The 22,759-nt window shown below is 34.4% G+C and overlaps 2 protein-coding genes across 4 annotated transcripts in view; both read left to right on the forward strand.

Moving 5' to 3' along the window:
• LOC130630606 (cell adhesion molecule DSCAM-like) overlaps positions 1 to 22,759 on the forward strand; it is a 42,445-nt gene that overhangs the window by 2,658 nt on the left and 17,028 nt on the right. For 2 of the 3 annotated variants that reach the window (XM_057444169.1, XM_057444167.1), the window contains exons 2-3: positions 21,326 to 21,402; positions 22,459 to 22,716. In XM_057444169.1, coding sequence (XP_057300152.1) covers positions 21,354 to 21,402; positions 22,459 to 22,716 — 307 coding nt within the window. In that variant the 5' untranslated portion in view covers positions 21,326 to 21,353. Of the gene's footprint in view, positions 1 to 1,335; positions 1,383 to 21,325; positions 21,403 to 22,458; positions 22,717 to 22,759 lie in introns of those variants that run through there. The other variant, XM_057444166.1, reaches the window with a different exon arrangement.
• On the forward strand, positions 1,394 to 18,456 carry LOC130630609 (uncharacterized). The gene is made up of 2 exons (XM_057444170.1): positions 1,394 to 8,489; positions 8,593 to 18,456. The coding sequence occupies exons 1-2, from the start codon at positions 7,997 to 7,999 to the stop codon at positions 8,898 to 8,900; spliced, it is 801 nt and encodes a 266-aa protein (XP_057300153.1). The 5' UTR covers positions 1,394 to 7,996; the 3' UTR covers positions 8,901 to 18,456.

Genomic DNA, 22,759 nt, shown 5'->3' on the forward strand with positions numbered 1-22,759 from the left:
AAAAAAGAGTCAGGTGGACCCTGGTTTCAATTTTTGACAGTTAAAAAAAGAGCTTTGAATTTTCGAAATTTTCCCGCATAATTTCGTAATTACTCATAATTATGCGAATTCAAATGTTACTTTAAAATGGCAGGGGTAATAGAAGCAGTGATCAGAAACCGAAGAAGCTTTACCCTAAAAAGTCCTTCCAGCGCTTGAAATGAAATTTTATACCAAATGCAATGTTATTCACATGTTTAACGAGCCAAAGCTTCAACATGATACGATTATACAGATTTACCTAAATGAGGGGCATGTGTTGACTTTTTCTCTCTTTTTTTTGGGAAATCTTCTCTGTATATTTCTTTTTCAAAAACACATTTTTAACTGCGCTACTTCGTCCGTTATGTTTGTTGAGCGCTTTGGTTTTAACGCCGTGGACATGTCATAGGTGTATTTCTTTGAAGAAACTCTTGTTGATTTTTCATAGTACATGTGAGCATGTGAGGTCATAAAGAACGTAAAAAAGAAAGCTTGTGGAAAAGCCTGGTGCTCATCATCAGCATTTTTTCTTATTTCATTTGTACGCTTTGTCCTGCTCATTTAGCGAGAGCCATTTACAGGAGGTATCGTGTTGTTGGGGCCGATCTCTTAGAGGACTGTATAATATATATGTATAGTAATAATGACGCAGAATTATTTCATGTAATGAACAGTGTATATTTATCTCGATAAAAGTCTTCGTACAACTACAACTAAAATACAACTAACTTTCAAAAACGTGTTTCGTAAAAAATATAAACAACGCTCCACGGTTTGTTGTGGAACTAATATATACAAAGATGAGTTTTACAAATAAAGTCACAGGTGATTATGAATATAAGCAATAAAATGGATTTATGAAGTACGGAATATACCATAAGAATGAAAGAAATAACAATAAGCAGAATTATTTATTAAAAAGCAAAAACAAACCACCCTAACAGCTCTCGTAAATTAGACGGCACTGGTTGAACAACTTATTACTTAATTCTCGACAATTTAAACAAATAAAGTTAACTAACGTTGGGGTCTAGGTTGATTAAAAGGTTTTCGTTTTGCTTTCCTTTTGTCAGTGAGGTTCGTTGAACGTACCTCACCGAAAACTTATTTACATATTTTTGTTCACGCCGACAATTAAAATTTTAGGCAATCAGCGACGTGAATTCAGATTGTGAATTCAAATTCAAGGGGGGTCCACCTGACTCCCCCCTGTTTGACTTGTACTTTGGATTTTTTCTACTTTTCGCGGCCCTGTACCGTGTAGTCCCCGTTATGCCGAGAGCGTCAGGAACCCGGGCTAAATGAACAAAGGCCATTTTGATTTTTGAAATGGTCATGTGCAATGTGTGGGAGGTTTGTAGGTCTGTTTGATTTTTTTATCTTCTGAAAGCTTTACATTTTTGTAATATTTGTTTTCTGTTTGTTTTCAATGTTAACCTAAATATATTGTCACGTTTTTTAGCCACGTACTAGATCTTAAGACACCAGTTTTAGGATTTTTGGCTAGAAACGAAGATTTTGCTACCTAGCTAGCTATCTAGCCATCTAGATCCATACTTATTACTATTCTGTATGGTATAAGACCTTTTTATCCTAGCCAACATTTAATTTAATGTTGAGGCTGTAGCCATTTAGCTATAGCTCCTATATTTGGCTAAAAAGTGAGAGCATAAAAATGCAGTTTGGGTGCAACAATATTCTTAAACAATAATTCTTATGCTAAATGTAATAGCTAGGTAGCTATAGCTATATACATCTTTTATTATTTTCCTGAAAACCTTTTTCTGCAAATAAAATGGCTGAGCGATTGTTTTAGCTGGACTTGCAACAACAGGCTGTGTTTTTATTTAACCCGAAGTTGCAATGTCTTTTTTCGGAAAAGGGTATTACCCCTATAGGCCTGTTCAACTTTGGTTAACTGTACTAAGCGCTTAGCCTGTTAACAACAGACTGTTTTTTTTTGGAAGAGCCTGTTGCACACCTATGTGCATGTGCAACGTGGTTTACCTATACTAAGGGTCAGCCCACTGTAACAATTAATTTTTAAACTTTCTCGGAAATCACGCCTGTACGGTTGTGCAACGTGGTTTACCTGGACTAGCCGCTCTGCTGGTTTTAACAATGGACTGTTTCTTGTGTTGTGTTTTTTATTTAAACAGAGGCTGTGATAAATGTATTTTCAAAAGTGTATTATCCCTATACGCCTGTGCAGCACTGTTTAACTGTACTAAGCGCTCAGCCCGGTGTCACGATTAATTTTTTAACTTTCACAAAAAATTATTCCGCACAATAAAATAATATTGACTGATTGTTTTTGCTATGACAGGGTAACAACGGTATGTAAACTCTTTTTTTATTTCAGCTATCGTTGCTGGAAAGTTATTTTTTAAAAATATGTTACAGTCCCAACACTATAATTGTATATGCGCTTCACATGATTTACAACATCTGTACTAAAGCGCTCCACCTGATTGTGTGGCACTTTACCACTCTTACTAAGCGCTCCACAGAGTGTTCAACGCATGGTCACACCTTGACTTGTGGCTTACCCCGGCGTTTCGAAGCCAGGTTTCCTGGCTAGTCTCTATAATAATAGCTGTATTTTGTCTGTTCAAAAGGGTTACCAATGTTCCTTTGATCTTTCCGCAAATTTTTAATCGGAAATCTTATGATTGATCAAAATAAATTACAGAAATTAATTTTTTTCCTTACACAATTTAAAGGGATCCCATGGTACTTTTACAAGTTGGACTTACCTGAAAGATTTTCATAAGAAATTCCTAATGACATATTCACTCTTTATTAAAAGTTCATGTAACCCCAGATATCGTTTTTTAAATATTTGTTTTTCTTGCCGCCTTGATGACCGCTTCGATCTTCTTGTTCGTTAAAAATTTCAAATGAAATGAAATGAAAATGAAATGAAATAAACATATATTTCAGTTTACTAGGAGATAAATATACATTATTAATTAAAAATTTTTGCCCTAGTAAACCCTGGAAACTGCCAAAGTTAGCAGAGCTCGAAGTATGACAGCCACCGTGGACAATACAAAACACACAACTTACACAGACAACACTACAAAACAAGACAGACAAGCGAAAAAATGTGAAAAATATTGCAATTGCAAATCCCAAGAAAAAAGTGGTGTGAAAGTGATTGTGAACAATAGTAATTTTAGGTATATATAAATTAAACATAATTAGACAACAATGTATGCTTTATTAGAGATTTAAGTCTATGCAAAGGGAGATCTAAAAGTCTTATTTCAGGTAAGGTATTCTGACAACTAGACCATGATATGACACTTTGATGCCTAATGGATTTCAAACCAAATGCAGAAGTACGAACAGCACGCAAATTTATAAGGCCTAGGCTGTTAGCACGAGTATTATGAGAGTGAGAGAAGTCAATTGAAAAGGTACCAATCAGAGGAACAGGTAGATTGTTGTGAAGTAAATTATAAATAAATAATACATTTTGCAGTTTCACAGTATCTGTGAATTTAAGGATGCCTAAATCTTTATAATATTGGTTTGCATTTGTTCTATGGTTGGCAAAATTCATAAGACGTAAAGCACAATTTTGAAGGACAGTGATTCGGTTCACTTGTAAACTTATGGACTGACCCCAGACTTGGAGCAATAATTTAGATTTGAGTGGAAAGAGCATTATAAACTGACAGAAGAACATCCATTGGCACATAATGTCTTATTTTTGCAATGATTCCATTAACCTTTTTCAATTTGGTTACAACTGAATTAATCTGGGACTTCCATCCTAGGTTAGAATCAAGCAGTACACCAAGATATTTTATAGTTTCACTAGGAAAAACCTTTTGACATAGAAAGCTTAACTTCACAGTTAAAGGGTTTAGAGGGATGTCTAAAGAGTATATATTCCGTTTTACTAGCATTAAGAGATATTTTGTTAGCACTGAGCCAGTGCCAGAGGAATCTAAGATCAAGATTGACTTTTTTGACGAGGGATTTCAATGAGGGATTAAAGTGCAGCAAGTTTGTATCGTCAGCAAAGTGATGAAATAAGGAAAATTTTATTGCTTCGTGTAAGTCATTAATATAGAGCAAGAAAAGAAGTGGGCCAACTACAGATCCTTGAGGAACACCATGCTTCATAAATACCTTATTGAGAAAATACCTTTAATGGAGACAAACTGATCACGGTCAGAAAGATAGGATTTTTAATAAATTTAAGACATTACCTCTAACGCCATAATGAAACAATTTTTTCAATAAGATTTTATGGTCAACAGTACGAAAGCTTTTTGGAGATCTACGAAAATTCCACAAACATAATTACCTTTGTCTAGGTTGTCAGCAATTTTTTGAATCATGTTAAGCAAAGTTTGTGAAGTGGAATAGTTTTTTCTGAAGCCAAACTGTTGTGAATATAGGACCTTGTTTTTGTTAAGGAACTTATAAAGTCTATCATGAATCAGTTTCTCAAAAAGTTTGTCAATATTTGATAACAATGAGATTGGTCTATAGTTTGTGCAGTCGAGTTTGGATTCTTTCTTGTGAATAGGGATGACTTTAGTTAATTTAAGTTGAGTTGGAAAAACACCTAAGGTAAATGAGAGATTAATAATTTTAGATAAGGGACAAGCAATTTCATTTTTAATAAGACTCAAAACATTATAAGGAATACTTGATGGACCACTGGACTTTTTAGAGTTTATAGTAGATAAATATTTCAAAATCTCCTCTGGAGTGGTGGGTGACAGGAACATTGAATTGGGTACACTGTTTTTTAGAAACTGACTAAAGTTTTTAGGTGTGTGAGGAATTTTCTTGCGAAGGTTTGTTGCGACAGAAGAAAAAAAGTTGTTGAAAGTATTGGCTACAGTTAGGGGATCTGTGGTTATAGATTTATTAATGTTAAGTGAGATTAAATTAGATTCATTGCGACTACTAGAAGAGATTAATTATACCTTTCCAGATGTTATTCTGGATGTTTTTTTTGAAATAATCAGAATAGTAATTCTTCTTACTGGTTCGACACAAGGATACAATCCTATTACGATATCTTTTATATCTTTTTTGGATGTTAGACTTAATGATAGGTTTTTTGCACACATAAAAGATTTATAAAGTTTGTCACGGATTTTCATGGATTTTAGAATACCTTTGGTCATCCAAGGATTTTGTGGTTCAGTTTTTGATTTTGTTGATAATATAGTTTTATATGGAACATGGATATCCAAAATGGCTTTGAAGAAATTGTTAAAAGATGTGTTAACATCTTTATCACCTGTACAAAGTACATTTTCCCAATTTAATGCAGAGACTTCATTTGAGAAATTGGTTTCGTTAAATTTAGACCAGTCTCTCACTTTCAGTTTTTGTGGCTTAGACTTTTCATTAGTTCCATTGATAATAAGGAACTGAGGCAAGTGATCAGAGATGCATGTTATAACATTACCAGAAATAGTGTTCAATTCATCAAGGGTAGTGAAAATATTATCTATGATAGTTTGACTTGACTCAGTCACTCTAGTAGGCAGGACGATATGAGGAAAAAGTCCAAAAGAATTAATAATATCTAAGAAATTTGTTGCATTAGTATTAGTATTTACTTGCATAATATCGATGTTGAAGTCACCCATCAGTGTCAGAGATTTTTTTTCAAGCGAGATTTTTTCCAGGAGAGGCATTAAAATATCATTGTTGAAGATCTCAACAGGCATTTTAGGATGTCTGTAGATACAACCTACAACAACATTTTTTCGGTTTTTGCGAATGACTTCAATAAATTTAGATTCTACTTTAAGCGACCTATAGGCAAGTTTATCTAGATCAACACGAGTGGTATAATTAAGACTGTTGGATACATAAAGTAATGCTCCCCCCTTTTCTCCATCACATGGAGTGTGCTCAATTGTATAATTTGAAAGTGAAACATTACTTGGGATGATTTTATCTTGGAATTTTGTTTCAGTTATACCAATGATATCGAAAGCAAATTCAAGGTTTTGGAGGAGAGGTTTAACTCATCAAAATGCAGACTCAGAGATGCTATATTCATGTGAAAAAAAGAAAGAGCTTTCATGTTGTCCAACTTTAATGATGTAAATTCGTCTGTATCATAGTACCTACAGTTGACACCCTCAACACCCATATTTTCTTGTACAGTCTCGTAAAAGTTATTGAGATCATTCGTGCGGGACAAAAAAGATTTTAGTTTAGTATTTTTTGCAGAACTGGAATTTGAAAAGTCAGGAGGAGAGGTAGTACTCATGTTAGTAGAGTCGTCAGAGAAAACATTTCCTGGGGGAAGAACATTTCTAAGGCATTTTTGACAGGCCCAGTTAAATGGTGAGTCTTGGAGCAGAGTATATTCACTAGCTGTAATGTTGTTACATTTGGTATGAGACCATAATTTGCAGAGATCACAAAATACTGCAGTATGGTTGTCATTCACTTATTTTCCACACACACTACAAGGGAAAGGGATTGCAAGGCACATTTTTCACACACAAACTAGACACAAGGGAATAGCAATACAAAACAATACTAAAGGGCATGAAAAATAAGCATTGTAAGGATGATATAAAAAATATAAAAGTTAACAACAATATTGGAAACAACTTAAATGATATTAGCAAAAACAAAAGAGAACAGAAATATTACGATCGTACAATCGTGTTTACACCGCCATTTTGGAATGCACACTAGAAATAACATAGTCTCGCTTGTAAATAAGACTAAAAACAACAACGGCTGCGCTTATTTGATTATGTTTTCAAGAATTCGAATACGAAATCAGGAAACAAATCTTTTAGAACATCTTCATGGTCTATGTCGATAAAAAGATTGTCTTGGTTTACTTTTATTTGAACCATCCCGTTCTTGGTTCTCAATTTGCTGATCTTGTTGCTTTTAAAAAGTCTATTACATCTTCCACGAATTTTTCTATTTAGCGGACAAAGACTTTCGTTGATGTACACCTTATTTTCGGGAATTTCTTTTAGTAAATTTTTCTTGCTAATTATCTTATTTACAGTCTTCCGATTGGAAAATTTAACGATAACTGAATTTCTCTTTCCAATTCTGTGACAGGCTTGTATGTCTGTTTTCGGTTCGATGTTTACGCCGATATCGTTAAGAATGTTACTGACCTTGTCCTCTAACTGACTATCTTCAATCATTTCGTCAATTCCGGCGAAGTCGATACATTCTCGTCGGCTGTATTGCTGTGACTTAAGAAGATCAGTTTCGAGACTTTTAATTCTGGTTTGTAGATTGTTAGATGTTGTTTGTGAGACAGCTAAGTGTGATTCTAGGATTTCAATCCGTTTTTCCATCTTTCTTGTTATTTCAAGTATTTCTGTAACCTTTTCATTTTCTTTTTGATTGCTCAAGAAGAGATTAATAATTTCTTTCTTGTTTAATTGCTGCAGTTGCTGCTCAGTAAACATTTTAAGATTAAAACGCCCTTTTAGTATTTTCTGTATTTTGGCTAACTTGATCCAGACATCCGTTCACCTTGACGGCCAGATACAGGCTAGCTCCAGTCCTTTCTAGTGACACGTGACCCTATTACGTAGTATTTCAGTAGCGCTCTCAAATTAATGACTTTTACTCGCTATTATTAATGACTTTCATAGCCAAAAATAATTAATAACTGTGGCAACAAAGTTAAAAAAATTCTATGTACATTTCACATTGACCTCTGTGCTAATGATTGTTTTTTTAAAAAAATAATTCAACATAAAGGCCAATATCCACACACGGAAAACGTTCCGCGGACCGGACCGGATCAAACGAAAACAAAGCTTTGCGCATGCTCATTGTTAGTTCATTGCGCAATCAAAACGGAAAATTGTCCGGTCCAGAAGCCAGAAGAAAGTTGAAATGTTTTCAACTTTTTTTCTGATCCGCGGAGCGACTAGCATTTTTGACCAATAACAAGCTACAAAAAAATAATCACGTGATATCAACAAACCACCAGAGCATGCTCAAATCAAAAATGGCGCAGCAACAAACAGCAGAGCAGCATGCTGCTATGGAAGATGAAAATGCAGCACAAATGCTAAGTTATGCTTGGCAATTACAACAACTTGGTCGGTTTAACATAAGCATGGCTAACGATGAAGCGTCTCAAGCTCCCACAGTTCCTCTGAGTTTCCAGCGAAGACATATATCAAACCCTAACACTTCATCATCATCAAGCAACAACAACAACAACAACAATGTCTTGCTGTTGTCATCACCAGAATCTACTGCAACTTTTACCACCCCTTCTTTAGCACCTCAAATTCAGACTGAGGTTGATAAGGGTGACGAGGAAGTCGATTCTAACTTTCTTGAAGTGTCACTTGCTTCTAGAATTGTGGATATAATGCCTAGCTATCCTTGTCTGTGGAAAACTAATCAAAGGTCATACAAAGATATTAACAAAAAAGATCAAGCCTGGACTGAAATATCATTAAAGCTGGGGGCATCTGGTAAGATTTTTTTGTTCAGTTCCCTATGGAAGACATGTGCAAAATTAATTTCAGTTGATAGATTAGCTATATTAATTTTGCTTTAATGTTTGTTTTGTTTTAGTTGAAAAAATCAAATATGATTGGTCAAAAATACGAGAAAATTATCGCAAGTGCTTGAAAAAGAGAGACGCGAGAACGAAATCTGGTGCAGGATATGACAAGCTGCCCACTTGTAATTTTTTTAACGAACTTAGATTTCTGTCAGACTCATTGAGCAACAAGGTAACAGATAGCAACATTTTAAACAGTGATAGTGGTAGTGTGATTGATGTAGCTAGCAGCGAAACCAGTGAAGTTTCGGATGATGTTATAATATCGAACAAATGTAAAAAAAAAAAAGGAGTAATGATGATGCTCAAATTAGTTTAATTGATGCTGCTCTCCTTCAAACGTTAAACAAAGTAAACGAGAAACCGAATGCAAGACGTGAAGAGACAGATCCCGACACTCTGTTTTGTTTGAGTTTAGTGTCATCCTTATCAGCATTAACACCACAACAAAATGCTCTAGCTAAGCTGAAGCTTCAGCAGGTACTTTATGACATTAAGTATGCTGCATAGAAAGACACGTAAACAAACTTTGTTCTTATTGCTTTTGTTTTGTGTACATATTTACATCCTTGTATTATATATAAATATATATGTCGTTAATTGTCTGCATCAAAATCATCAGAAGTCTTATGTGTGTATTCCCATTGCCAAGGTACTGATCCAATTTGAGAGTTAAAATAATCACAGAATTTATCTCTTACAACTTTTGCATCATTTGTATAATTGTTAGATCCTACTCTTGGTATGTCTACTAAGCCTTTATATCCATCAATTTCTTGTCGCCATTGACCCTGCCTTGTTTTTGTATCTGCTAAGCCGGGGGGACAATACCCATTGTCATAGATTAAAAAATTATGCAAAGACACAGCTGCCTTTGTGACAATTTTAACATTTTCAGGCGAACTGATAATTGGTCTTCTGAACAACCTAAACCTTGATGCCATAATTCCAAAAGAGTTTTCAATAACTCTTCTAGCTCGCGAAATCCGATAATTACATATTCGTTTTGTATCATCTAGCACAGCTCGTGGGTATGGCTTTACTAAATTTACTTTCAGGGGAAAAGCTTCGTCCCCAACTATAACATAAGGCACGACTTGTGAACTATGAGGTAAAGGACAAGGTGCAGGGAAGTTTAATGAATTACTGGTAATGGCCTGACCAATATTGCTAGCTGCAAAAACGCTACCATCGCTTTCTCTGCCACTGTCCCCAATGTCAACTAACGTAAATTCGTATCTAGAGTTACAGATAGCCATCAGCACAATACTGTGCGTTTTCTTGTAATTAAAGTACGATGATCCTGAGCGCGGGGGTGCTTGCATAACAATGTGTTTTCCATCAATTGCACCAACACAATTTGGAAAGTTCCATTCCTGTTCAAACCCCTCGGCAATTTGTAACCATTCTTCTTCCAAATTTGGTGCTTTTATGTAGTCGTGCTCGAGTAATTTTTCCCAAATTGCCTCGCATGTTTCTTTAATAATTCGTCCTACTGTCGAAATTCCTACGCGATAGCTACTTGAAATTGTAACGTGAGAATCACCAGTTGATAAGTATCTTAGTGTAATACACAATCTTTCAGAAGGACCTATGGGCTCACGTGCTGCAGTAGTAGATTTCGTTATAAATGGGGCTATGAGGTTGAGAAGTTCTTCGTATCTTGTAGGAGACATACGAAACTGTTTGTAAAAAAATTCATGATCATGGATCCTAAGTTCTTGAATTAATTGATGATATTCTCCTTTCGCCTTTCTTTCCAAAAATATTTGTCTTACCCACATCCTATGTTTACGCTTATGTAAATGTGTTACTTGCAGTTGACGTTTTTTAATTAGAAGAACTAGAAGAAGCACATGGTTTTCATCCATGTTGTTATTATTGTCGTAGCAACGTAAAAACTAATTTTCGTTCTTCGACGTACTGGAACGGAACGGACTGGAACAGATTTTTATCGTTATCCGGTCCGGTCCGTGGAACGTTTTCCGTGTGTGGATATTGGCCTTAATATCCTAGCCGTCTAAGCAATAAAACAAAAAAAATAATATATTAACAGCAGGTGTGTGCATGATTTCTTTTATTTTAAATTTTAAAGAATCTATTTCAACAAACAACAAACAGGTTGTAAAAAATAATAATCTATAACCTGTTGACTTAGGTGGGGTATGATGCTCAAGTGAGTATAATATTGCCAACCTTGTTCTCAACAATCCTTGGGGACGAGGTTGCCTAAGTTACTCAGTAGATGGATATATTTTTAATAAACAATATTAAAAAATTAATAGAAAAGAATACTACTTTAATTCTTCCCACGATACAGAAAGACCCAGAAATCACTGTGTAATTATAGTTTGTTTTTATGATATTCTTCCAATATGTAGTGCGAACATCAACGTAGTCTAGTAAACTAAATTCATCATTTTTCCCTTTTGCGATAGCACGCTGCAAGACAGACATCGAAACGCGAGAGCAGAAAAGAGAGACAGGTATCCTGTCTTCGTCAACGCTGCTCTGCACCTCCATGATTAGACAAACCCTCATTATTCGCCATTTTTAGCGTCGATATATATAGCTATATTCATACTTATTAGAATACTCGTGGCAGCTTCTAAATTTAATCAAACTACATTGGTGACAAACTATTTTTATTGATGCAGTTGAAGCGCAAAAACTAACTGTTTTTTGCTAAGAGTTTGTTTTTCCTGCATTGCCGTAGGAGGCAACTGAACTATGTTCTGGAAAAACAAATACTTTTTTTCGCTGTTATATCTTCGGCTATTTTTTACACATCTAATCGCACAATACCTAGGAACTTTTTATGTGCGATTTTACCACGTCAAATAATTGCCAACGCGAAGGTACTTCTTTTGAAAATATGTCGGTAATTACCTCGGCAAATGCTGAGTGCCGTATCAAATTACAAAGGTTGTTACCGTCCTTAATCCTATTCGTGCTGGAGGGGGAAGGGTGATGCAGCCCCCTCTCCCTTTCCTCTTCAACTATTTCCATAACTTTTTATAGGCTTATAGTCACACCTTGATATTTTATTCGCCTTCCACAATATATCCTTTTGAAATAAAAACCATACACAAATGTGTGACATGTTGAATAATCAGTAACTTTCACCAACTGTGTCTCAAATAAAAAGTCCTTTGAAATAAAAACTGTGCACATTTTATTTTTCGTTTGATTGCTCAGCTATGTGAGAACATATGCGGAATTATTTCTATTTTTTTCGTAAAAACTTTATGCAGAATTATTTTAATTTATTTTTAAAAAAATAATTGTTCGTAGAGAGCTTTCGTTTCACCGCACGAAGGTAATGTTCTGGCTATGCAGTCAGTAATAATTAAAGCGCTACCGAAATAATACGTAACAGGGTCATGTGCCACTAAAAAGCACTGGAGCTAGAATGAAAATTTTTAACGAAGAAGAAGGTAGAAGATAACCAAGATGGCGGTCAAGCGACGAGAAAAAAAATATTTAAAAAGCTATATCTGGAGTTACATGAAGTTTAACAAAAAGTAAAGTCAACAAAAAGTCCAAATTGTAAAAGTACCTTGGGATCCCTTTAATTAATTTAATTGATAAACCTCTAATTTAATAAACAAATTAAGTGATTAAAATTAATTCATTATTTAAATGCGCCATTTTTAATAATAATTTACCCCGTGACCTTAATCGCCGATTCCGCTCAGGAGCCACAGAAAACAAATAGGATGGTTTAACTGACAGTTTAACTGACTTATACCAATCAAAACGCCTAATTCTTTGAAAAACCAATCCAAGACTTTCACGGCCTAGACATGCCAACGAAGAAACATGATGTCCATTTTAGTTTTTAAAGTAATGGTGGTCAGTGTTGTTTCTAAGTCTGTTTCACCTTTTTGTCTTCTATAAGCTTTTTATATTTGTATTATTTGTTTTTTTTATGTTCTAAAATGTGAAGATAAATATATTGTCACGTTTTTAAGCTACGTACAGATCCTAAACGCACCAGTTTTATGATTTTTGGCTAGGAACGAATATTTTAAAGGCTAGCTAGCTAATAGCCTTACTTTTTACTAATTTTGTTTGGTATAAGAGATTTTTCTCCAACTTAACATTTATTTTTATGTCGAGGATGTAGCCACTTAGCTATCTCATATATTTACCTAAAAAGTGAGAGTATAAAAATTCAGTTTGGCTATCAATATCGCAATATTCTCAGCAATAAATCTTATGCTAAATGCAGTTTAACTAGCTAGTTACATCTTTAATTATTTTCCTTAAAAATGTTTTTGCAAATAAAATGGCTGAGCAATTTGGAAAAGGCTGTTACGCCTATGCTGGTCAGCCTCAGCCCACTGTGACAATTAATTTTTAAACTTTCTTGGGAATCACGCCTGAACGAATGTGCAACAATGCTAATCTGGACTAACTGCTTAGCCCTATGCTAGCGAAGGACTGTTTCTTGTGTTTTCATTTAAATAGAGTCTGCAAGAACGTTTTTTTCAAAAGGGTATTATCCCTATACACCTGTGTAACACTTTTTAACTGTACTAAGCGCTCAGTCCAGTGTCACGATTAATTTTTTAACTTTTACAAAAACTTATTCCGCAAAATAAAATAAAATTGACCAATTGTTTTTGCTATGACGGAATCACAACAGTTGTAAACTGTGTTTTATTTCAGCCTTTGTTGCGGGAAAGTTATTTTTGGTGAATGGTGTGCGCGCTTCACTTGATTTACGACATACTGCAGACCTGTACTAAAGCGCTTCACCTGACTGTCGCACAGTTTGCAGTTCTTTTTAAGCGTTCCTTAGGGCATTCAACAAAAGTTACTTGTGGCTCATCACGGCGTTTTGACGCCGGGTTTTCCGGTTATCTATATTTTAATATAGGTCTGTCCGTCATGCAAAATGTTAGCTTAGCCGCGCAAGTAACGAAACGCACGCAATGCTGTATAAGAAGGACGAGCGAACCCGTGGATTTTTCCACGGGCTAACGAGTAGTTATTATGTAAGATTGTTATTTATAAATCACACAAAACAGAATAGTCTGAATGTAAAAAAATTGATATTGCAAAATTTCTACTTTTTCAGTTTTATAACTATTTAGATTATTGAAAAAGTCAAGCGAAAAATAAGTCTCCACAATCCGTACTGAAAATAAAAAGATTTGTTTTTATATCCATGCGACTGTTAAAACGTTGTATTCATTCAACCAGAACCCAAATTTACAACGTAGCCGTACGACGGAAACAACGGGCGCGTTATTGACGTACATGTAGCTTTTTTCTTTAAGCAATGATGAGTGCTGTGTGCTTTGTGAGTCCAGTCCTAGGTGATTTCAGAAGCGAAGGCAGAATCTTTAAAATCGCCCTGGAAGATAGATAGAGACGGCCCAATACATGGACGCGCGAGGTCGAAGATTAAGTTTTTAAATTCGGGGTTTTAGAATTTGTTATTATCGGGAAAACCAATAAGGATGAGTTTTCATGTCATGAACAAGCGAGTTTGTTATGCCCCACTTTGTAATAATTCCCCCACTTTGTAATATCTACCCCACTTTGTAATTTTCTTGCCCCACTTTGTAATAACTGCCCCACTTTGTAATAACTTTTGCCCCACTTTGTAATTTCGGAGCTGCCCCACTTTGTAATAATGTCTTGCCCCACTTTGTAATTTTCGATTTTTCGCATGCTGACCAATATGCAATTTTTATGACGTCATCTTTTGTTATGTTATCGGTGTTCTGGATGCTCTGTCTTGTTATTTGCAATGAAACGCGTGTCACACGTTAGTAGAATGATTACTTTTAATTTTTATTAGCAAGCGTTGTAACATTACATGCACTGGCTTTCTTTTTGTGAAAAAATGTACTAGCTGAAGTGTTTTCATACCATAACATAACAGAAATATAATACAAGCAGTAGGTAATGTGTTTTTTGCATAACATAAGAAATAAACTTGCAGCAATCTTAACATAACATGCAGACTAATCAGTTCGAGGATTTCAACGTGACCTGTTTTACAGCAAGCAAAGTGTCACCTCGGGTATATCTACAAATCAAACTCAGGTAAAAAAGCACTACTTCTAAATAGAATGAAAGAAAGATAAAAAATGTGAACAAAGATACGACAATTTCTACCTGTGTGATTTATTGGAAGCAATTTACTTGTCAAAAAACATTAGAACGTAAACGAAGACTATCGAAAATAAAAGCTGGAATGAATAAAAGACTAAAAATCACTTCTTCGATTTCCACACAATGCTTTCTATTATATACCAACCATAGGCCAGCAGTTGTAAATTTAGCCATGCCGTGTTCCATTTCGGATGGTTCAGGATGGCATTCAGCTCTATCACCATTCCAGAGAATGAGCCGGCACTTTTACAATCCTTTGCATGCCCACCCGGATTGAATTTGATGCTATTCTAGCTTTTTTTTTGTGGAAGGATCTTTTTATACGGTACGTAAACTCTTGGCAAAAATTTGCGTAATTTTTCGGAATCATGAACAATTTTCCAAAATTTACATACGTTTCGCAAGTGTGCATATGTGGCAACGATATGCGAGGGGACAATTGTAATCGCTGCATTGCAATACTAACATCAAGATCATTTCTATAATTTCTGGTGGCAAATCATCGAAGTTGAAATTGCGAACTAAAGTTTGAATAAAATATATATGCTATTGTTTTTGTTACAGGATAACAATACAAAATGATACAATAACGAATGTGCTTCCCTTCCCGTGTCCAGTAAGATAAGCTTGGACTTCTAATTGAATGTCTGAGCCTCATAGGCTTTCTTGTGTCGCGTTGTGGACGATCTAGGGGAAATTATTATACCAAAAGTTAAGTTGAATAAACTCAGAATTGAATTTTAAAATATGGAAAATAAGACTATTTACCATTCTTTTCACTTTATAGGTAAAACACAGTGACTGATAAGATTTTATTGAACACACAAAAGAGTTTCGATACTTTCTTACCTAAAGTGACAGTCCCTCCTTCGCTACCTTCATCTGTCTCATTTTCCTCTTCCCTGTTTTCTAATGCTTTATTAACCTCTTCTCTCCTTTCAAATGTTTCGTTATCCTCTTCGCCAGTGTTCTCCACATTCTTCGGCAAAATGTTCTAATGTTATTCTATTAAAAGGGCAAAAGTCTGATGGTGTTATGGTAAATTGAGCTTCAGGTCCCAGGGTTGAGATAAGCGTTATTTCGATGTTATATAGCTCAGAGGCAGTTCTTAACGTTAGCTCATCACTATATGTCCCATTTGAAAACATTCTGTTTAAATATTCACTAAACGGTTTCTCAACGCACATTTCGAGTGGCCACCCTTCACTATCATATCACATCTGAAAATACCATATAGAGTCAGCGCATGCGCTATAGCACTAAATTGGCAATTTCCATCACCAAAGGGGTTGTATGAAACGGAATACCCTTGATCTTGAAAAACATCAAATGATCTTGCTTTGTAAGTGGTACTAACAAATTCTTTTGATATAATTTTTGTTGTTCCTTTGAAGTTGCTTCAGACTTTTTCCATTTTTCTTCCATTTATGACATTTCTTGAAATCTGCAATGTCCTGCACCAGAAATCATTCGGCCTCTTTCCAGTCAGTCTTTGGTGATTTAAATTCCACAAAATACCTATTTTTGTATTTACCCACCTTCAACACTTTTCCATGCAGAACTAATCGATGCTTGGGTGCTTTTTTACCTTTTTGTTTTTCTCCATGTCTGACCAACACTTCATCGCCGATATCATACTTGACTTATGAGATCGTATGATATCTTTTTTCGTAAAGTTCTATGCGATCTTTCTACTTTCCCTTGTGATTGAGGGTGGTAAGGTCTGCTTTTAATCATTTTTATTTTTTCCCCTGACAATACATTTGAACTGATCCATAAAACTCTTTACCCTGGTCACTTTCTAAAATACTAGGGGTCCCATGTAAATTGTAAATTTTCTCAAGCTCCATTCTAACCTTGCTTGCATGTTTTGAAGTCAGTGGTACTAACCAGTGAAAGCCAGAAAAGACATCGAGTAAGGACAGTACATAACGATACGTTTTTCTTTGATATTCAACTTACATATTTTTCATGTCGACCAGATCGATTTGATGGATATGATGAACCTGGAAAGCAAACAATACTTTTTTTAAATTGTCTCATTATCTACCGTAATTAACACAAGTCAACTGTCGATAACGATAAAGGTAATACAAAAATACAAAGTAACGTCATTTCACAATTATGTAAATCAATTCAGCAACCTTGATCACAGTCTTCTTAAGTTTTGATGATAAGAAAGGGGGACCCAACGTCGCAAATAAACTAGAGGGCGAGGTTTCTTCCCCGTGCCTTTACATTTAATACAGTATGAATAGAACCTACCTCATTTGCAGTGACTGGTTTAGGAACTGCTTTGTTGCTGAATTTCACAGTAAATTTTTTAAACTCAGCATCATTTGATGTTATACTGAGAATTTTTCTGCCACTGATTCCCGCATATCCGTTCTCGGCTCTGTTTCTTAGTTTTTTATATCCAGCGGACTTACTTTTTTTGAATGTTTTCGCTACCACTTTATTTAATTCACTTTTTTTCAAAACTCGTTTACCTTTATCAATTCGAATCTATTTTCAGATCATTTTTTAATCTCCAGTATTTGATGTACGCGCTTCTGTGAGTGGCAGTCCTGTCTTTCACTGGGATTTTGGATTGTCCATCGTTCATTATTACCTCCGCTATTATCTCATACATGTCTGGTCCAAAAACTATTCCTAAAATCAAAATCCGTTAAATTAAGTATATGCCGATTTCCAAAATTATATCCTATCCAGTCTCGCCCAAAAAACCAAGTGTATTTGATGTAAGTAATAAATTATCTTTTATGTTAATAATATGCTATAAACCTCTCTATAACCTGCTACAACACAACTAACTTTATCAAAACTCACAACAGCTTGATGATTATTATTTAGAAGTTATTTCATTGTTTTGAGACCTTGATAATAATGGTGATGCGTGTCGCTGCAGAACTCATGAGAGAATACTAGCTGGTGATGATAAAATTTTCGAAAATACAAATACAAAAAAACATAACACTTTTACTCATTTTTTACTTTTTTACTTTTACTTGTTTTCTGAGTTTTCTTTTTTCCAAAAAAAAATCCAACTGCAGCTATAATATTTTAATATACTTTACCACGTGTACAATGTACCTGCAAGCATATATTCACTTTATCATTTTTACTAACTTCCAATTCGAGTACCCTTTCAGTGTGCTTCGTTTTGAATTTATATCGTGCAACCTCCTTTTTTCTATGGGAGCGTCTGAAAGGCTATTGATGAGCAAAATAAACCAAAAATTACAAAGTGGGGCAAGACATTATTACAAAGTGGGGCAGCTCAGAAAATTACAAAGTGGGGCAACGATGAATTACAAAGTGGGGCAGCTCCGGAATTATAAAGTGGGGCAAAAGTTATTACAAAGTGGGGCAGGTATTAAAAACTGAGGCAATATAATTACAAAGTGGGGCAGATATTACAAAGTGGGGCAATTATTACAAAGTGGGGCATAACAGAGTTCTTTCCTTGATACGTTTCGACAGCTACAGCTGTCAACGACGGGCAATGATCGTAATCATCTTTGGCTGTTCATTATTTGAAGAGATAATTAGAGGATCGAAATTAACCAATCAGAACAAAACCAATCGTTTTTCTAAAAAGTATAGACGGTAATACTTATTTCAATAGTATTTCCTATCAACTTCCACAAATATGGTTACCCGAACTTCGGAAAGCGAACATTTAGGAAAAGGTGCAAAAAATGGTTCGGGACAAACGTAACAAAAAAGCGAACTTTTAGAAAGAAACGTAACATAAAGCAAACTCTTAGAAAAAGGAAAGATTTTATTCAATTTATTGCTTCCATCTGAGTCCGTGAAAAAGATAATTACTTTAATTGCTGTGATCTGATTGGTTAATTTCGATCCTCTAATTATCTCTTCAAATAATAAATAGCCAAAGATGATTACCATCATTGCCGTCGATGACAGCTGTAGCTGTCGAATCGTAGCCTAGAATAAACTCACTTGTTCATGACATGATAATATTTATATTATTCAATGACGATGACTGAACAGATAAGTGGTAATGTTTTTAAAAAAGGATTAGTTTGTTTTTAACAACTAGAAATGTTCATGACTTTTGCTTTTCGGAAGCCAGTAGAAATGCTTCGTTATATTTTCAGCCAATAGAAACACATTCATATCTTCCTTTGAAGTATTTTAATTGAGCAATCTGTGCGGGTTCGATTCGAGGTCTCAAAGGGCAAGCTTACTTGCTCAAAAACAACTGGTGTCCTCCTGATGTTTAGAATTCAAACTCCAATCTTCTCATATAAAAAAATGCGCTGTGCATATCTTTTAAGCTAACCAGATAGTTTGCTTGTTTGCTAGGTAAAAGCTAGTTAAAAATACATAAAGTAATCTATATTTTAGTGGTTTAGCTAGCTCACTAATTCTACAGATTTGGTAGTTAGCTGTATAACTCAATAAGAAGACCACAAGGGTGGCTCCAGATTGCTTTAGTTTCATAAATCTATAGCACTTCTGTCTAACTAGAAAACAGCTCTTGCGGCGACAAAGACAAATCAAACCGAATTTATTTTACCCAGCAACAGAGTTAGCTTAGGACCTCTGCAGATATCCATGGGCAGTTACCTGACGATACTAACAGCGCTATATAAATTTTTTTAACTTAGGTCGAACTTATTATAATATAGATTTATTCAAGTGCTTATATTTCGCTAACACCTCAATGTAGTAGCCGTAAGGAGCGATACGCTTACAGAAATGTATAAAACACAGTTTGTTTTCCTTAGAAATTTCGAATTTGCTTTTGTTGTAATTTTGCAAACAGCTTCCCTAGACTGCGCAAAAAAGTTGTGGGATAGCGTAAATTCTTCTATGGTGAATCCGTTAAAAAGAGGGGGAGGAGATCCTTAACGAGGATAATCTCCCCCTTAGGCTGTACTGTGGGAATCAAATAGAACTTGATTATTAGCCTAGAAGGTGCTGGTGATTTAAGAAAAGTTTAAATCTTTTAAAAGATTGAAATATTCAATTTCGCACATCTGTGTGTGGAGTTCTTACACCAGTTCGCCTTATAGGCGCAATACCCTTTTCAAAAAAAAGAAGTTTATTGGAGCTTCGGTTTAAATAAAAACACAGAAAAACAGCCCGTTGTTAACTCATTGCCAACAATAACTCAGCAATTTTATTTGCAGGATAATTTCTCGTCAAAACTCAAAAGGGCGTAGCTAAATACATATAATTGCCATCTTTACAAGTAAGATTTCTTGAAAATTTTGTTGCAACCAACTATACATGGTCACTTTTACTTTTTAGCTAGCTAACAGTGACAACCGTAGTTGTAGCTAAGTAAAAATCACATTGGTGAAGATAACACAAAGATAAGTAATGTTGGCCAGGATAAAAAGCTTGTATAACAACAAAATAAGAACCTTACTTCAAAATCTACGTTTGTAGAAAAAATTTTAAAATTGCTTTGTTTAACATTAATACGTGGGTAGAAAACGTTAATATACTTTTATTACCAAGTAAAAACATATAAAAACAAATATTAGCTACTAAAATAAAAAGCTTTTAGAAGACAAAAAGTGTCTACCAACCTCCGCACTACGGCTTTTAAAATTGCCGTCCTTGCGTAGCTTTGATCGTTTCCTGCTTTTCCCTACCATGTGAAAGCCGCGAAAAAATTATTGATTGGCTGTTCTTAAAAATCAGGTCTCGTGATTGGTCTACTACCTAGGAGCAGTCAAAAATCCAGTTTTGTGGGGACGGGTAGACAGAAAAAAAAATCTTTGTTTGCGATTTTTGTTTGGATATTTTAAGAAAAAATAAAAGTATATTTAATGTATTTTGTGTATATACATCATCAAAATTTTGTGATTTCAATCCAATTTACTCCTGAATGACAAACTTATTTTATTACAATTCCTTATATTCCATTTCTCCTCAGAAAAATCAGTCAGTTATAAGAAATTTAGACAAGATTATGTTTAGGTAAAATAGGGGAAAATGTTAGTCACTTTTCCCGACTTTTTCTTCTTTTTCTAAGATAATTATAAGATATCTTATTTCGGGAAGTTTTTTGCACGGTATTCGACTTCTCCTCGGAAAGTTATAAGAAATTTAAGGCAAGATTGTTGTCCAGTAAAATTCAGGGAAAATGTTAGTCACTTTTTTCTAAGATAAGTATCTCATATCTTATTTCGCGAAGTAAGCACATTTTGCGGAAACATTATTTTTATTTGATTTTGCATCTAAGTGTACGTTGTAGAGGGCTTATGCACGAAACAAAAAATGCACAACCATAATCTTCGAAAAAATTTCATTACTTTTTACATATCTTATTTATATTTAAATATTTAAATATTTTTTTTTAGCTAAAATTTTCAAAACGGCGGATTTGCATGAAAAAACGTGATCGCTGTAAGATCATAAGGACGTCTTTCAAAATGGAAATTAAAATTAAACAGATCAGTTAATTAATCCCAGTTGGAAAAAAGTTAAGCTTAATTTTTACGCAGAACGCTTGTTATTTGTTGCTTTGATAACTGCGATAAGTGACAACAACTACAGTGAAAATTTGATTGCTTTTGAGTTTTGCTGCTAGATTTTTATCTTTACAACTAATGATATACTTTTTATTAGATTCAAACAACAGCTTCATACAAAGAAGATGAAAATTATTTTACCGTTCTTCTGTCTCTTTCTGTCAACTGCACATGGTGAGATGTTTTACTTACACACATTTGTCAGAAAATACCATGAAAGAAAAAGAAAATACGTGAATTTAATTTAGCAATTTGCTCGAAATGGCGTCTTTGGCGCGAATTTATTTTGGCGTTATTCGAATCTTAATTAGCTTTTTTTAAAATTTGCAGCTTTCTATGCAAAATTTTTTGCTCATAAGGTATTTTTTACCCCCGTCCCTGGTACTGTGCTTGATCCCCTATACCCGGTATGAATAGGGTTAAATCTGGAAAATTATCCCACAATTTTGCAACTCCAAAGTTGAACGGGTTTACTTTTATTATCGACTTCAGATTAAAAGGAGGGGTGAACATAAATAAATTTTAGGGGAGACAAAAAAATATTAGATTTCTAAATCCTAAATTTTGTACTATACAAATCAATAAATGACAATGTTTAAGAATTTAATATCAATACTCCTTTCTAGCAACATTTTATAATACATTAAAGATAAGACGTTTAAGATGTACTTACCAGTAAACATCCAAAATAACATCTTTGACTCAAGATAACTCCAAATATTTTACCCACTGTAGTAGTAACAGCTTTTTATAACCGTTAAGCTTTGGAGATTTAGAAATATCTGTTAAGACCAATAATCAATTTTTTTTTAAGATTTAAGGCCTTTTCCACAACACACTTCCAGCTTTTTCTTGTTTATTTGTTTATAAAGTGTGAAATCATTGAGGCGCAGCCACAACCAAAAGAAAGCTGTTATTGTTGTTTTTAAATTTAATCACCTGTTTGGTAAATGTGTGAAATTGCTGAATTATAAATCATAAATATATCAACAAAGCTGGTATTTCATTTACAGACTGATGGAGGTTTTGGGTTCCTTCAAATGTGGCTCTGTAAAATTTCCTTACCAGGTCTGAGCTATAAAACTCCAGTATCAAGAACTTTCCATCAATATGCCAGTAGATATTCGCCCCTTTTTTAATATTGACGCTAAATTAACATCGCATAGTACTGTGTTTCCTTTATTTTGATATGTACAGAATGTTGTAACTAAAATATGAACTATTTTTTAGCCATAACAGTGAATCTGTCATTACCATCAGTTAACCTTGCATATGGAAATGCCATCAACGCAACTTGCAAAGTCTCGACAGATGATGAAATTTCATATTTCATTTGGAAGCAAAATGGAACTGTTGTTGCAAATACATCTGTAAACTTTTTAACAATAAGAAATATTACTCATCATTTGAATGGAGAAAATGTTAGTTGTATCGCAATGAGTATGTCGGGAAATATAAGTTTAGATTCAAAAACACTTGAAGTATATGGTAAGCATTTTATGTTGTTAAAAAGTTCATTATCTTTAAGGGG

The sequence above is a fragment of the Hydractinia symbiolongicarpus genome, chromosome 2, assembly GCF_029227915.1.
Source record: "Hydractinia symbiolongicarpus strain clone_291-10 chromosome 2, HSymV2.1, whole genome shotgun sequence".
NCBI classification, from domain to species: Eukaryota; Metazoa; Cnidaria; class Hydrozoa; order Anthoathecata; family Hydractiniidae; genus Hydractinia; species Hydractinia symbiolongicarpus.

Bases quoted from the DNA above. Each gene is read 5' to 3' on its own strand.
- LOC130630609 (XM_057444170.1), top strand. From the start codon at position 7,997: ATGCTCAAATCAAAAATGGCGCAGCAACAAACAGCAGAGCAGCATGCT. The intron at 8,490-8,592 runs GTAAGATTTTTT...GTTTTGTTTTAG, and splicing joins ATTAAAGCTGGGGGCATCTG to TTGAAAAAATCAAATATGAT.